Source organism: Magallana gigas, chromosome 4, assembly GCF_963853765.1.
Source record: "Magallana gigas chromosome 4, xbMagGiga1.1, whole genome shotgun sequence".
In the NCBI taxonomy this organism is placed as follows: domain Eukaryota; kingdom Metazoa; phylum Mollusca; class Bivalvia; order Ostreida; family Ostreidae; genus Magallana; species Magallana gigas.
In genome coordinates this window covers 991,484-1,007,627 of record NC_088856.1, presented here as the reverse complement: position 1 = coordinate 1,007,627, position 16,144 = coordinate 991,484, and the positions used below count along the sequence as shown (strand labels likewise).

The 16,144-nt window shown below is 31.5% G+C and overlaps 1 protein-coding gene and 1 long non-coding RNA gene across 3 annotated transcripts; both read right to left on the bottom strand.

The window, feature by feature from the left end:
* Positions 1-2,462: 2,462 nt before the first annotated feature.
* On the bottom strand, positions 2,463-3,643 carry LOC136274320 (uncharacterized). Of its 2 annotated transcripts, XR_010712602.1 has the most exons (3): positions 3,288-3,643; positions 2,980-3,099; positions 2,463-2,561 (listed from the first exon to the last, which is right to left on the bottom strand). It is a non-coding gene; the product is annotated as an uncharacterized lncRNA (long non-coding RNA). The 2 variants fall into 2 exon arrangements; XR_010712601.1 differs by having other exon boundaries at positions 2,463-3,099.
* Positions 3,644-3,710: 67 nt separating this feature from the next.
* LOC136274318 (interferon-induced protein 44-like) lies at positions 3,711-15,923 on the bottom strand. The gene is made up of 7 exons (XM_066080813.1): positions 15,784-15,923; positions 9,791-10,314; positions 8,148-8,194; positions 7,741-7,938; positions 7,014-7,160; positions 6,355-6,526; positions 3,711-4,239 (listed from the first exon to the last, which is right to left on the bottom strand). The coding sequence occupies exons 2-7, from the start codon at positions 10,305-10,307 to the stop codon at positions 3,974-3,976; spliced, it is 1,347 nt and encodes a 448-aa protein (XP_065936885.1). The 5' UTR covers positions 10,308-10,314; positions 15,784-15,923; the 3' UTR covers positions 3,711-3,973.
* Positions 15,924-16,144: the final 221 nt, after the last annotated feature.

Sequence of the window (16,144 nt, the reverse complement as noted above, 5' to 3'; positions counted from 1 at the left end):
AAAATCTTGTGCAGAACCAAACATTTACGCAATGACACAAGATTTAATACCAATTATAATGTTCTTTTAATAGATTTTTAAAATTTAAACTTTAAAGCAAATTCTATAAATGATGATTAAAATGTACGCAAACCTATAAAAACATTACCACATGTGTCTCAATGCTGTTCATACATAGATGTATTCTCAATATATCAAAAGTAATTGAAATGTATTTAATTAGATTTGTCAAAGTAATTGAGAGTAATAATTTACATTAAAACAAATAAATATTATTGTTATTGCAGGTATTTGATACAATTATTGATGTATTTGAAATTAATTGATTACATTCCGAAGTAATTAACCCCAATCCTGACCTAAAACAATAAATTTGTTCATTTATTCATTACTGTACCTTTTATTTAATATTCTAAAAGAATCATCCATTTCCTGAAGATATGTTAATATTTTAATGGTGTAAATGCGTTATTCACTGTATGAGATGAGCAGTAGAGAATTAAGTTTTGGTGTATTTGATATTTCTCACAAATGTAAAATGCTGTTTCCTACTCAAATCAAATTTAGGCAGTATTGAAGATGATTTACCTTATATTATCTAAATAAATCCATTTGTTTTATAATTTTTGTTTACACAAAATCAAGAAAATGGAGAAAAATATTTCAGTGAAATAGTCATTGTGATCCTTTCCATCCTTTCTTGAACACAACTCCACATGAAAAGCCAAGGAAGTAAATACCCTGATGTTGACTTCTTGTACGTCGTTTTTTCGTACAAAGGTTGGCATCTATTTTTTTACAGATAACTTTTATGGTTCTTAAATGGGAATCACATGATTCATGATATACGTTTATTTTAACTTCTTTATGACAAAGAGGTGAAATGTTTATGGCTGACATAAGGTCAGGAACACAAAGGGATATCAGCAACACAACTGACTTAGAGTGCCATAGTAAAAAACATGCACACATCTTCAATTTGAAAAGTCTTATTCTTAAAGCGATCGATAGTGTGTTTGTTTGTGAAAAATCATGGCACCTGAGTCTTCCAACAAAATTCATAGTGGTGACAACAAAAATTGTTTGATAATGTAAAGAACAGGTGTTCATTAAAAAATAGAATACAATATTTACCTTATTACAATCTGAAAATTTAACGTAGCAGCCTCCTGACGGACAGTTTAGATAATGTATATTTGTTTTATCTTTCTTTTTCTTTGAATGATTATATTGTTAATAGATGTATAAAAAAAACAGACAACACTTACCGTTTTTGTACCTTTACTTTCGTTTTATTTTCGGTGAACTGATTATCAGATTTGACGTAATATTATTAAATGTCTACAGGATCTCTATCATGAATAATGATTCTGTAAAATACAGCTATAATACAAGGGTCTATCATAAATATAGCGGATTGAATAAATCGAGCAACACTTTAAAACATTTAAAGGTTGAACTATGACCTCTTCATGCGTTGTTTTGATAGTTCTTTCTTGTTAATTTGATATCACGTACATCCAATGTTATGAATTGAAATAATTTTTGTTATCAAGCAGGATTTAACTTGATTTTGCTGAATGTTTCAGGAATAGGCATGGACTGTGTGACAATTGCTTCATAATATAATTTTAATAATTGATCGTGCAATCATTACACTCAGAATGTTTGATAAATAAATATATATTACAAGGATTAATACACGCTTTAAAATGCGATGGTAATGCATACATTTAGATGATGACTATCCATGAAAACGCTATCAAAGTCCCCCACCCTTCCCCATTTTATTTTGCTCAACGATGTTGTCTAGTTTGTCTTGAATCAATTCAAGCTAGCTAGTACATATATTAAACCTTCCTAAATCTTATACTTTTTTTCTTTGTTTTGTTTTTTTTTTTGGGGGGGGGGGGGTCAACACATGGATATCTATTTTATATATAAAAACATGAAAATAAGTTCAAGACAATTGTTTTTATTTTTCCGAGTATGAATATATTTGAATAAATAGAATCATGCATGTCTACCTTGATTTAATTTTATATCATTGTGCTTTAGAAGTGTGCATATAGTATATTGGATTGTTAATATATTGATGGCGCACAGAAACCATATTGTAGCACACAATATTTAACTTTTGCAAGAGAATAAATGTGGCACTTCAATCTTTGCCACCAAAAAAACCTTTGACTAATAGCTGAAATATATTATCTTAAGGTGGATCTCTACACCAAATAAGTGTAGGAGATTTTTGTTGCATGCAATTGTTACCAATACTAGGCACAGTATTCAACAATAATAGACCTCAAAATACAATACACTATTTTCTAGAGAATTTTTAAAATATCAGTCTGGTTCCAGATAACCCCTTACTTATCAAATTTTTAAACATATCTGTTTTAAAATTCTTATGAAAGTGAAATGTTATTAAGTTTAGAAATGAAAAACAAAAAAATCATGAATGAAGTTTGTATTATTTTTATTGGAATCCACATAAATATGAAACTAAAATATAAAAAAATGCTTTTAAGACAAACTGCTGGACAAAATCCCACAAAAGCCTGAAAATATAAACAATATTCGTTGGTTAATGGGATGAAGAAAAGAAATTGAATGAAATTGAGAAATTAAAGGAAATACTTAATTATTGCAAAAATCTTGGTATGAAAGATCCTGTTTAAGAGTTGTCTTTCTTTATTTTACATGGTCTCAAATATCTTGGGATCAATTTTTAAATTAATAAAAATCACGAAGAAAAATTAAAAAAAGGAACAAGTCTATGCTAAATATGTAGATATAAGATTAGTAGTGCTTATGATAATGTTGAAGCTGAAAAATTATATTTTTGATGAATGCATCATATATATATTTAACACTTTATAACAAAATATTAGTAGTTAATTATATTATAAATTGCCTTTTACTTTTTTAAATACAATAGCAATTATAAACAACAACCATACGCATATTAATACATACATTAGATGTCCATAGTGATACACATGCATGTGTGGAAATGAAAAACATGCTCCTTTTCAGAATTCTGTCTTTCCCTCATTTGGCTTGCAAATCCGGGCTTCCACTGCTATTGCTACCTAGCTGTATTTATTTAATCATTGTTAATCAAAATACATTAGTTTAATGTCAAAGTTTCAATGAAAGTCTTTTACTGCAAATATTTTTTTAATTTGGAAAGTTAGGATCAATTCAAGAGATCGTACTACAGTACTTTCGTTTTATATTCATCATACGTATATAGTTTAAATGAAAATTTGACATCTGCTTACCTATATCGATAATCCGTCACATATGTATGATCGTCTGTTGCAGATGACATGACAAAAATGTATTGCCAATAGCAGCAGAGCAGGGAAACGGTATATTATTTAGATTTCACGTTTTCCGTACAAAACAGCTGATAATCAATGTTAGTTAAAAGCTTTAAACAGGAAGAAAATTGACATATTTTCTAAGCGTTTTGGTGATTACATTCCTATCTCATCTCCTTAGTTAGAAGAGTTCAATTAAACGGTGTATAGCTATTTTGTACCACGACATAATGTTATCAATCCGGAACACAATGGCGTTTCGAACGGAAGTCAGACATGTTGTGACGATGTAGCCTTCCACCTTAAGTAATGTGTATTTATTCAAAGCACAGTTATATCAAGCACAATTCAACAAACCAATCAACTAAACAAATCAAGAAAATGATCAACAATTTTATGTTTGTTTTAAAGTTGATGATTACACATATTTTGATTACTTAGAATTTATTTTGTTCTATCTCAGATGTGTGGAGATTACAGTATATTTACAATAATATCATGGACATGTATTACCTGGTTTGAAAAAATTTTTTTACGGTAAAAAGCATCATGTTATTTCTCTGTGGATACCTTTCTTTATTTTTCTTTAGATCTTTATTCCTTTTTTAAACAAACTGTAATAATCCATCGATCGATCTCTCAGTTTAGGACTGGTTTTCCAAGAAGTCTTCACTGAATAGTAAAGCCTGTTTTAATGCCCTCAGAGCTAAAATGCTAATGCCTGTCTGGAGAGAACCTTCTTTTTCATAATTCTTTATTGGAAACACGTGACTTCGTGGGATGGCAATAACATCAGCCACTTTATCAACAGATGACTTCACGGACTCACTATAAAACACTTCTTCAACATCTTTGTCAACATCACTGCAAACCTTGTCAATCTTTGTTTCAAATACCATCAGAGGAACATCTAGGAATACAAAATTAATGCTAAAACCGTCGAAATAAACTTTTACTTTAACACTTTCTCTATTTAAAATTACTGTCAATGCCTTCGTAAAAATGTAGTAATTCACAAGTTCATGATAATTGTCCTTAGAGAACTTTGAAGATTTTTGCTCATTGCTCAACTCAAAATCTGGCTTAAATAGCATTTACTATCTTTGATAAAATCACGATCTTAAAAAAGCTTAACAAAGGAATTTAGAATGTAACCATTTTTTATGAACGAGTAAGGATAATGAACCGTATGTAATTACGTTTCAAAAGTATGTAGAATATATCAACGATAACAAGCAATTGCTTTATACAAACATAGGTAATCACAGATTACAAAGCTCACCGAGACGAGGCATCACCTTTATGAGGAATCACCTTAATGAGACCACCTTTATCATAGTATTTGAAAATCATAGTTAATAATGATCTTGGATATACATGGATACTGTTTTGACACAATATTGTATAACAATATCATATGTTAAAAAAATATATAATAATCATATGTTCATTTTATAGGGTATTATATGATACAATGTTTATCAATACAATAATATAAAATACAATATTGCATCCTATGATACTTACGATATATATCGTATATTACAATAAAATACTGTAATAAATAATGATGAAATATGATATTGTAACATATGATATGACATTGTATCTTGTTATACATTATTGTATTTGGTCACATAATACAATATAATAATATATTATGATATTGATATTATATGATACAATATAATAATATATGATACAATATCATATCACATAATACATCACAATATTGTAACATATGATATTATATTGTATAATATTATAGTATGAAGTTGTATTGTATGATACTGTATCATATTTGATACATAATAGGATATTGTATCATATGATACAATAAAATTAGATACAACATTGTATTATATCAATTGATACAATATCGGTTGATATAGTACTATATTTTATCATACAATATCATAGTATACTAGATTGTATTATATGATACAATATCACATTAAACAATATCATATAATACATAATGTTGCAATATCATATGAAATAGCATATGATAAAATAGTATATTATACAATATCATATTATACAATATTGTATCATAATAAACAATACTATACATAACAATATCATGATACAATATCATATCATAATTTACAAAAAAATTGATACAATATCATATCGTATCATATAACTATTTACCATATAATATATGCTATAATATTGTATCATATAAAACAAAAATGTATCATATCATTCAATACTATATCAAAGGAATCATATTATATCATTTAACAACGAACACATCTATCAAGCAGGTTTTAGATAGGATTTTTTTTAGCATCCTTGATAATGGAGATCTGCATCTGAAGCTACCTCTGCGGTTCATTAATATTATAGTTAAATCAACTATGCATCTTTTATCTATAAAGTATGTGACCTGTTCCAAAACAACTTAACCTAATCCAGCATCCGAAACCTTTGGCTCAGATTCAGCATTCAAGCCTGTCAGGTACATCAGTATTATAAGACACACCATCCATATAAGTTTGGTGAAGTTAGGACCAGTAATAACTAAGATATAATCATCAAAGGGCACCTGTTCCAAAAACTTTAACCAGCTCTAAAAACCTTAACCTCCCTCCAGCATCCGAAACCTATGGGTCAAATTCAGCATTCATGCCTGTCAGAGGCATCAGTATCATAAGATGCACCATCCATGCAAGTTTGGTAAAGTTAGGACCAGTAGTAACCTAGAAATTGCTATCAAAGGGCACCTGCACCAAATACTTTAACCTGCTCCAAAAACCTTAACCTCCTCCAGCATCTGAAACTCATGGCCCTGATTCAGCATACAAGTCTTTCAAGTCCATGAGTAGGTCAAGATGCATCATCCATGCAAGTTTGGTGAAGATAGGACAAGTAATAACTTAGATACAGGACCTGCAACAAAAACTTTAACCAGGTCCGGACACCAACGCCGACGCCGAGGGTACAGCATAAGCCCTCCGACTTCGTCTCCGTGAGCTAAAAAATCAAACTAATTTTGCATAAGATTTAAAAATTTCCTGACCTCTCACGATAAGCATCTCCTTTATATCTTTCAGTTTCTTGACAATATCGTCTGGCATCACTTCGACATTGCTCCCATCGATTACAAATACGACCGTGTGTATCATGTCTTTTATCGTGGGTTCTTTTACAAATCCAGGGGTGTCCTTGGTGGCAGGGGCCGCAGGATTGAACTGCAAAATACACATCATATGAAAGCACAAATTCTAGAGCCGTGTTTTATTTCTTTAGTCGGCATCTTCATGAAAAATTTGATAATAAATTGTGATTGTTTGGAAATAAATTAGAATTAATACAAAAATAACCATTAAGACTAGTAGTGATTAGTACATAGACAGTATCAGGCAAAGTTTGACAAAGTTCTATAGGTTTATAATACTTTCGATATGTTCTGACTTTTTAAGGAAGTTAAAATTTGCATTAAATGCAAATCACACACCACAACAAAATAAATGGATTCAAAAAGTAAAAAAAAATTGATCCTGATAAAACCATCCACCAATTTTAAATATCAAGATGTGAACATTTAAATCTAAATAGCATTTTTTTTATTCATTATTAAGCCGAGGGAGAAACACCAGGCAGATATATATCGCATAGGATGAAGAAAATACTAGTAATAGGTAGCTGATGTTTGATTGATTTGTTGGTTTTGCCTACCTTGTATTTGTTTGGAATATGGCCGTCAAGAAGAAATGCAATATCCTCCGATTTTACGTTCATGTCCCCTTCTAATCCCCTCATATCGCACAGCCGAAACTTCAGATATGTTCCAGTAGAAGGGTCCCGGATTTTATACCTAGTGAACTACAATATAGAAAAGATAAAATTTATGAGTGTGTATAAAATGTATTCTCATATAATTTATTATAACTAGACTTTGACCCGTGCGTGCAAGGGTTGACATTGCATATGATATCGGACATTAACGAAAAAGATGCATCGACATACCGTAAATCTTTACATAACCAAGCTTTAAGCCTAAAATAATGCTATTTATTTCACTACACTCTGCTTACAATAATCTAACTGTGTCTGGGGACAGGCCTTCACCAGTGCCTCCCATATTCCCGTAATGTAGCAAACAATTGCAGAATCGCTCCAAAGCGATTTTGGAGGATATTAATAAAGCTGCATTTTCTATTTCGTAAATCAAATAATGTGTTTGTTTATTTTGAGTCCAGCACTCTGCATGCTGATTTTATCAGTATGTCTAAGTTAGGTTAGGTAAGATTATATCGTACCTAGCCCTCATTTCATGTACCCAATGCGTGTTATATATATATATATATATATATATATATATATATATATATATATATATATATATATATATATATATATATATATATATATATATATATATATATATATTATGGAATCATACACTTGTTGTTAAACTGTGCTCGGAACTTCCAGCCCAGGATCTGGTAGAGATCTCCCCTTTCCAAATGGAGTTGATTGTGTTGACGATACTGGATTTCCCCGCGCCCACCTGACCGACGAGTTGAATGTTGACTTCCGGTACATTCAACTCTTCATTCGGTTCAAAGGATCCGATGAATTTTTTAAGACTTTCAAGTGTCTAATGTAAGAAAAAAAAATAAAATGTTATCAATGGATTCATCATTAAAAACCATCTGTTGGAGAAAACTTGATATATTGTTAAATGTAACGGCTTTTAAGAACAAAGATTAAGATTCGTACGTAGTAAGTTCTTTACAAAAATGTATATAGATAAATAGTCAGCAAATAAAAACAAAATCAAATAATACATTCATTGTTATGAAATACCTGCAGTTCCCATACTGGTGGTTCTCGCCAAGGTTTACGAAGACCCTCTAGTGAGAAAAAAATTATTGAGTGAAGAAATTACAGTCTACATAGAGAGAAAGAGAGAGGAAGAGAGACAGACAGACAGATACAGAGAGAAGTGAGGGTTATGAGCGGAAGAGGAGTCATATATTGTGTTATACGATTTATTGTCATATTATTGAAGTTGTGATGAACACACCCAGATCAACGCATTACATATGTAACGATGGATACTTGAATAAGCTTACAGATTTAAACAAGAGGCCCATGGGCCACATCGCTCACCTGAGAAACAATACGCGTGATAAAACCAGCTTAATAGAATCATGATACAAACTATCTGGACAATGTAGTATAATGCAGAAAGATCCTTTATAAATATAAATCCCTTTCCCTCTGGACTTTCTTATGTTTATAATCAAGTACTTTCTCTAACAGGTTTTTATTTTCGTATCACATATTGAGCATTTCAGTTTTCCAAAAGATCCTGAACAATTGTTTATATATGGGATATAAATCTACATCAAACTCTGATCTACTTTTGAGACCCAAGATTCGTCCAGGGGCCAAAGTTTAAACAATGTTAAAGAATAAGAAACATGTCAAAATGCTTGCAAATAAAAACTATTTCAGTTTTAGTGAACAATTAATATGTTTTCCTAGGTAAAATTGGATCCCCACTGTGACCCCAGTTTACTCCTCAATATTTTGATTTTAACAAATTTGAATTTGTAATATCTGAGGTTTCTTTTACTAAGGTTACAGTTTTTTCTCGGTAAATGTTTTAGATGAATATTTTAAAAGATCTTTCTCTATATATTCTATTGTAAATTTTTGTCCCCTAACCCTCCCCACCCCCTACACATACACACACATACCAACGTAGTGACCCAATGATACCCCAACTTCAATTTACTCTAATTGAGGATCGATGCTTACACACAAGTTTCACTTTTCCGGCTGATTAGTTTCTTAGAAGATTTTTTAAATTTTACTTCTTACTAATTCCCATGTAAAAATTCGACCCCCCCCCCCCCATTGTTGTCCCAATTTATTCCCAGCGACCATAATTTTTACAACTTTTAAACTACACTACCTGAGGATGCTTACTGGAGGAATGGTTCAAATAGACATTATTAAAATTTCTTAAAATTTTTCAATAATTCCCATTTATTCCCCGTTGAAAAAGGCGTGGTCCTAAATTTCACAACTTCAAATTCCCTTTGCCTAAGGGTGTTTTGTGCCAAAATTGGTTGAAATTGGTCCGGTGGTTCTGGAGATGTTGAAAATGTGAAAAGTTTTCGGACAGGCAGTCGGATAGAAAGACGGACAGACGGACGACAGACAAAATGTGATGAACACTCAGATCAAAGCATTAGATTTGTTACGATTGATATGTGACGTAGTTCGTAAACTAAAAACAAAACATATAAAATTTAAAGACTACATTACAGCATGCAAAAAATATATAATTTGATATAGCTTAGGCATATAGATTGCTGGTTTGTGAAAAAATTATTTCATGATCATTTGAAATTTTCTTCGGGAAAAGTTTATTTTATGTTTTGGGACATAAGTATGGAAATGTTTATTATAAAAGAAGTTTAGGTTATTAATGTCACCTTTAACAAGGTAAACTTCCAGGTCTGTTACGTTGTTATGACCATTCGCAATCGATTGGGCGTCATTGTCTCCAGTATCATAGTAATTATTGCGGAACAAATCATCTGTACTCATTTCATAGTGATCAGAGGTTTTCTCAATTATTCCGCTAAATGAGTTCAAATTTTCAAATTTTGGCCCAATATTTTTATCAAAGTAAACATTGTTGTTCGATATTTTAAGTACAAAAACATTTGGATTCCATTTTCTGTTCCTGTATAACTGAAACAGAAACGACGATGTGTCTGTTATCCAGCTCCTACTGCTCTGCCAGCTTAGTGACAGGTACCCCCCGTACACGTTGTTGTCCGTGTTGTAGAAGATGGTGACTGTGGGTCCTTTGTTATCACACAACTCGTGGAACTTCTCTGCTGACCCCCCGTCTCGGCTTATTTTGTACAAAAGTTTGAAGTGACAATCTTTCCTCAGCCATGATGACAATTGAAGTATATCCCAATCTTTAAGACAACTGCCCATTTTAGTTCTAAAAAAAAAGATACACAACATCATGATTGTGAATAATCTTAAAAGTTCCACCTGTGATTATTAAATGTTTTCGAAAATTCATAGACTAAAAGAATACATTTAATTTGTGAAGCACTGAAGAATGACACGGAAAATTGCCAAATTTACTCTTCTGATTTTTATTCAGCTCGGCCCCCTTGTTTGTCCTTTAAACAACTTAATCTTCCTTTCCTTTTATATGTATGTGTTACCTAAGAGCTGAATACTACTCATAAAAGGTGATGATCGCCATATTTCTCTTTCATAAGCCACAAACATATTTATAAATATTTCAACTGAAGTATGTCGGTGCAATAGAAGTCTCACCTCCTAAGCATTGCATTGTAAAGATTCTTACCAACTAACTTGGAAAAGATAATTTCAAAAGTATACATGTTTAAATATTGTATATAAAAAAATGTGATTTGTCATTATTTAACAGAAGCATTCCAATACTGAATACATAGATTTGGCTTTAAATATATGTAACTATATGTATGGGACACCAAAATAAAGAATCTGTGAGGTAGTTTCATTTGATGATTATAATAAAAACTAGACGCTCGTTGCGAGCAACAAGAGGTCTTCCGTTTGAAAACACCTTAAAAGGGACTTTTTTTAAAAAAATTTCTGAACACTTTCTCAAATTCCAGTAAGCCTCTCTAAAGATTTCAACAGACATATCTTCATGTTTGGAAAAGGCGATGTTACTGTGATTTTTGATAAAATTCAAACAAAAATAATTAAAGTCCATTATTTCAGAGACAACATTTTGAATCGGAGCACATTTAAGGAAGAAAAAAGAGTCGGCACTCGGGGATTGAACCCATGCCGCTTGGCCAAACTCTACTATTCTAATGTGGATCAATTTTTGAACAAAAATACATATTCTGCATTTATTAAAGCGTCTGCATTGTAATATGGCAGAAAAAATATTTAGAAACAAGAAAAAATGAAAAAAATAAATGTTTTGCTTCCTTCCGGTAACGACCGGAAGTGACGGCAGACGTTCGGTTTTGCGAAGTGCACTGCAGCTGAAGAATAACAATCATTACTGAAATTTTGATACAGAGAAAGAGAAGTAGGCAGTAAGATTACTGAATTTAAAATCCAATAATATTCCCAAAAATTGACTTACATTGCCTGACATTTACTGTACATTAACTGTACCTCACTGTACCTTTCACTGACTACCACTGTAACCCACTATACAGTCCTACTGAAGCACTTTACCCTCACTGTATGGCAATATACAGAGAACTGACCAGCACTGTACCCCATTGTACGCCACTGTACCATTGATTTGAAAATTAAAATCTTTCTTAAAATCTTCAGTATGATTTTTTTCTTTGATATTCACTTTTCTAATATATGTATAGCATTAACATTAGGTACATGGAGAAGAATGCATCAGGTCGTTAAATTCATTTAATGTTTTCTAATCTACTAATTTTCATCGGTTTTTAATGTAAGGATCACAAAATAATGATATGTTCTTTCAGATATTTTTCCTATCTAGAAGATGAAAAATCTAAATTTTACATGCTGAACCTGATTTTTAAAAAAGTGAATGAATTTCATATAATTAATATGTTAATTTTGTAAACTGGCGGTCATAAGCATATAAAAATACATCTCCCTCACCAGCAAGGATACAAAACAAAGACCGCAGAACATTAACTGACAAGATTGGAAATATACAGCTAACGTCACCTGTTACAGTCAAAACATTTGAAATGGGCGGGAACAAATTGACGCGGACGTCTGAGAAAACACTGGATTAAAACTGTTGTTATAAAAAGCGTATTTTCAATCCACCTCAGAATTTTTAATTTGCTTATATAAGCTAATAGAAAAACATTTTATTTCATCAATAATAGTCATTTTATTTCATCAATAGTAATCGGATCCCCATCCAAAGAGATTATACGCAGGAAAAAGCATATTGTCCGATGACTCGTCAAAAGTCTGAAACCAAGTGGGGACGATTTTGAAACGGGGTATATTCCCAGGGGAGAATAATTAATTCAAATTCCGATTTGATAAATTAATACATATATTATACCCAGATGAAAATTTTTGCTAGGCTAATTTTACAAATTAATTAAACAAAACAAAATTAGGGAAGAAATAAAACCAAAAATAAAATTCAAGTTTAAAAAATTTAAAAATTAAGGTTTTTCATTTCCATCCGGTGACGACCGGAAGTGACGGAGGACGTTCGGATGTGCAAAGGGCACTGCGGCCGTTCACTCTCTATCATCTCTCATCATTTGAAGGTTCCACCTTAAATAATTTTTTAGAAAAATCGTGAACAAGCAAAAACGTAAAATCTTTAATATCTCGGTATCGGAAGTGACGACCAAAAAAAGCTCGTGTAATTTTCCTACAAATTTTGTCATAAATAAGATCTGAAAGTTACATGAAAATCGGCTGAACCATTTTTGAGAAAACGTGACAGAAAAAAATTAATAATAATGAATATAGGGAAAAAGAAACAAAGCAAAAACAATAAGGTCTTCCGTTGGAAACGGAAGACCTTAATAATAAGAAACTGTACAAAAACTTTTAGGTCTTCCGTTGAATACAGATTGAAAAAAAGAATGAACCCTCCAATAGTTTTCTTTCTAAAAGTCACATGTCGATGACACTGTTTTATTATCAAGAAATAACATCGCCTTCTTGAATTTCAGATACACTTTAAACAAGGTAAACAAAATCTTTGCATTGTGTAAAAGGTCCAACCAAAGAATACATCATATTACTAGAGGCCGTTAATGTTCTGGCTTAATTGACATACTGATTCTAAACTAATATAAATCAGTGTCTTTAACCTGCTTTATGAGTAAATATTACATGAAATTAATTAAATGTTCTTTGAAGACCTGGTGACCTGCGATGATTTTTATTTTTGTTGTTTGAAGATATTGAATTCTTTAAATAAAAATATGGCCTTCAGTAGGGGGAATTCTTATACAAATGTTATTCAAAGTCACCTCACCTGCCGGGTTTTCACCAACATTTTGATTTTGTAATTGGTTTGCATTTTGCACTGGTGTTAGGTCAGATTGAGATGGACATACACATGATTGACTTGAATAATTGTTGTTTGTGGTCAATGTACTTTCTCGAATATTTGAATTTTTGTTTGTATTATTTGAAGCACTTCTTTTCTGTGCACTGAAGTTACGTCTACCAAAATGAGAAGAGTGAACGTGGTCATGTTGTTTTTCTGATTGAGTTTCATTTTGTATTTGTGTAGAAGCACAACTGTACCCTGAAACTGAAATATTTACATTACCATTTTGATTTTGTGATTCATGAGCAACTTGGAAGCGACTTCTATTTCGCACGAGGAAGCATATTCTTTTCCAAGAATCATGCTGTTGAAATAAGAGAGGAGTGAATATTGTCCAAGTTCAATATTGTCACTGAAAAACTCCCAGTTTCTAAGTATATAACCACAAATTTCGTTTTTATAATTATCTGACATACTAAAGTTGTCATGCATCGATAAACTCAGACAATTGAAAAAGCAGATCCCATCGCCAGGTACGTTTTGGACACCAAAAACCCACCTGTTGTTTCCTTCAGTCAAGTTAATATCTTGGCAGTGCATGGTTATAAATGTAGGCCACTTGTTTTTCTACCGATAATTAAACCTAAATCAACCTCTCTAATGCAATAAATGATTAAACTGTATAATTAAACAAAGTTCTATATGTTAAATTTGTTATCCTGTGCTCGTTCTTACCAACCGGCTTTTCTTCGGCGATGTGTTGGCAAACACAGCAGACGACCCGGAACGACCTGCGATTTCATTGGTGAAAGAAATAATGTGTCGAAATAAAATTGTTAAGTATATTATATTTATATATATTTACAAAATACAATTAAAAGAAGCAAGATTAAATTTATTCTTTTTAACTTGAAATCGACGAGAATAGTATTCTTCCTAACTGAATGGAATATTGCCAGAGAGGTGCCGAATAATGATCCACCTCTTATTTATTGCGGGAAATATAGCGCGAGGGTACTGTGACGTCATCCATAACTTTTTTCGTCTTTGTTTACTTAATCTAACATGGCATTCATGTGACAATTCGTTTTAAAATAACGTTTGAATAGATAGATAAAACACAAAGCTATGTAAAACTTTCCAGTTTTCTAGATTAATAAGCATATCTTTTATTTGAAATACAGAAATGTTTAAAAAAGCGATGGCACTTGACAGTTGCACAGGTTAAGATATCCAAGCCACGTGCTATGAGACGTGACTAATCCTGCCAGCACTGTCGGTAATTTTGAAAGTGATTAGGGAAGTTAGTGTTTATACAAGCTACTCATGAGGGTCTAACACGTGAAAAAGGTGTGAAACTCAATTGACAGGTGTTATCTTTTGAGGTGAACGGGGTATCATGAAATTTTACCGTCCGGTTAAATGAAGCAAGATAAGTAGTAAAACGGTGTTTTATGGTAAAAACAGACCGTCCGGATCCGGAACGCGGAATTCCGGATAAATGAGACAAAATAACGTATAAAAAATCTGTTCCCAAATAAAATCGTCCGTAATCTGAAGCGTCCGGTTATTTTTTTTTTGTCTTAAAAAATATACTGCCTAGTCTATCAGGGCTGTTTTTTTTTTCATTCATATAAAAAAAATACAAAGTTGAAAAAATATATTTCATGTCAGAAATTTCAAATGCAAAATTTTACCAACGACTGGCATGTATGGAAACATATATTTGATACAATTCCGTAGTTTTTCGATTTTTTTCTATGTTTATTATTATTATTTATTGCTTGCCATTAATAAACAAGCAACCACTGCCAAATATATGTGAATGTGAGCATGAAAGTGGAAGTAGATGAATCAAAAATGGCTTTGAATTATATCATTAAAATGTTTGTTTCTATATAAGAAAAAAATAATAAAAAAAGACTGTATCTGAGGTACACAAAATGTCATACCTGCTTACATGAACTTTAATCTTTCTTTTTAAAATTTCCTGAATTAAGAAGGTGAACAAAGGTTAATGTTTTGTTAATCCCAGAAAGAGGTAGATACAGGAAGAGGGTAGGTATGGGAGCCAATCATAATAACATTTAGAAAAATCCATATTTCATTGTATTTCTACTTGAAACAAAATGTTAGCCCTTGAAGTGTAGGTAGCGTAGTTACTGAAGCGAAGTTCAATTGTCCATCTTTTTTTATTTCAAAGTTAAATGCTTAAAATTTAAAAAAAAAATGCAGAAATTCGGGAATTCATTCAAAGAAGCTACTGATGGCCCACGAACCCACCGAGATCTGTGCTGATTATTAAAATGATGAACAAACTAGTTCATTGATGATTTTAAGTTTCCTTATCAATGAAATCGATTGAATTATATTAAATAATAAATATATATCTCTTTGTTTTATCACTGGTATTACAAATTGATTCCTTACCTTTATTCAAACACCACTTCTTTACGTTGTTTCCACAAGAGAGAAAATTTGATCTTCCGCCAGACTAAACAATGTTTTCAAACCAAACAATGTTTTCCAAATCTTTGAAAACCAAGCGTACAAAATGTAATCATTGTTTGCAATGCAATTTCTAAAGATTGTTATCAGAATCAGCCAGAACTAATTTTCTTTGGTGACCTTTATTTATGGTAAAGCGGTTTTCTTAAAGGGTTTGCGGAATAAAGTTAACAATATTTGTTCCCTGTATATATGTTGGTGAAAGATTATCTGACTGCATAATCTTCCCCAAGGAGTAAACAAAAGACAGCCTACTGTGCCAGGGTCATTTATTGATTTTCTT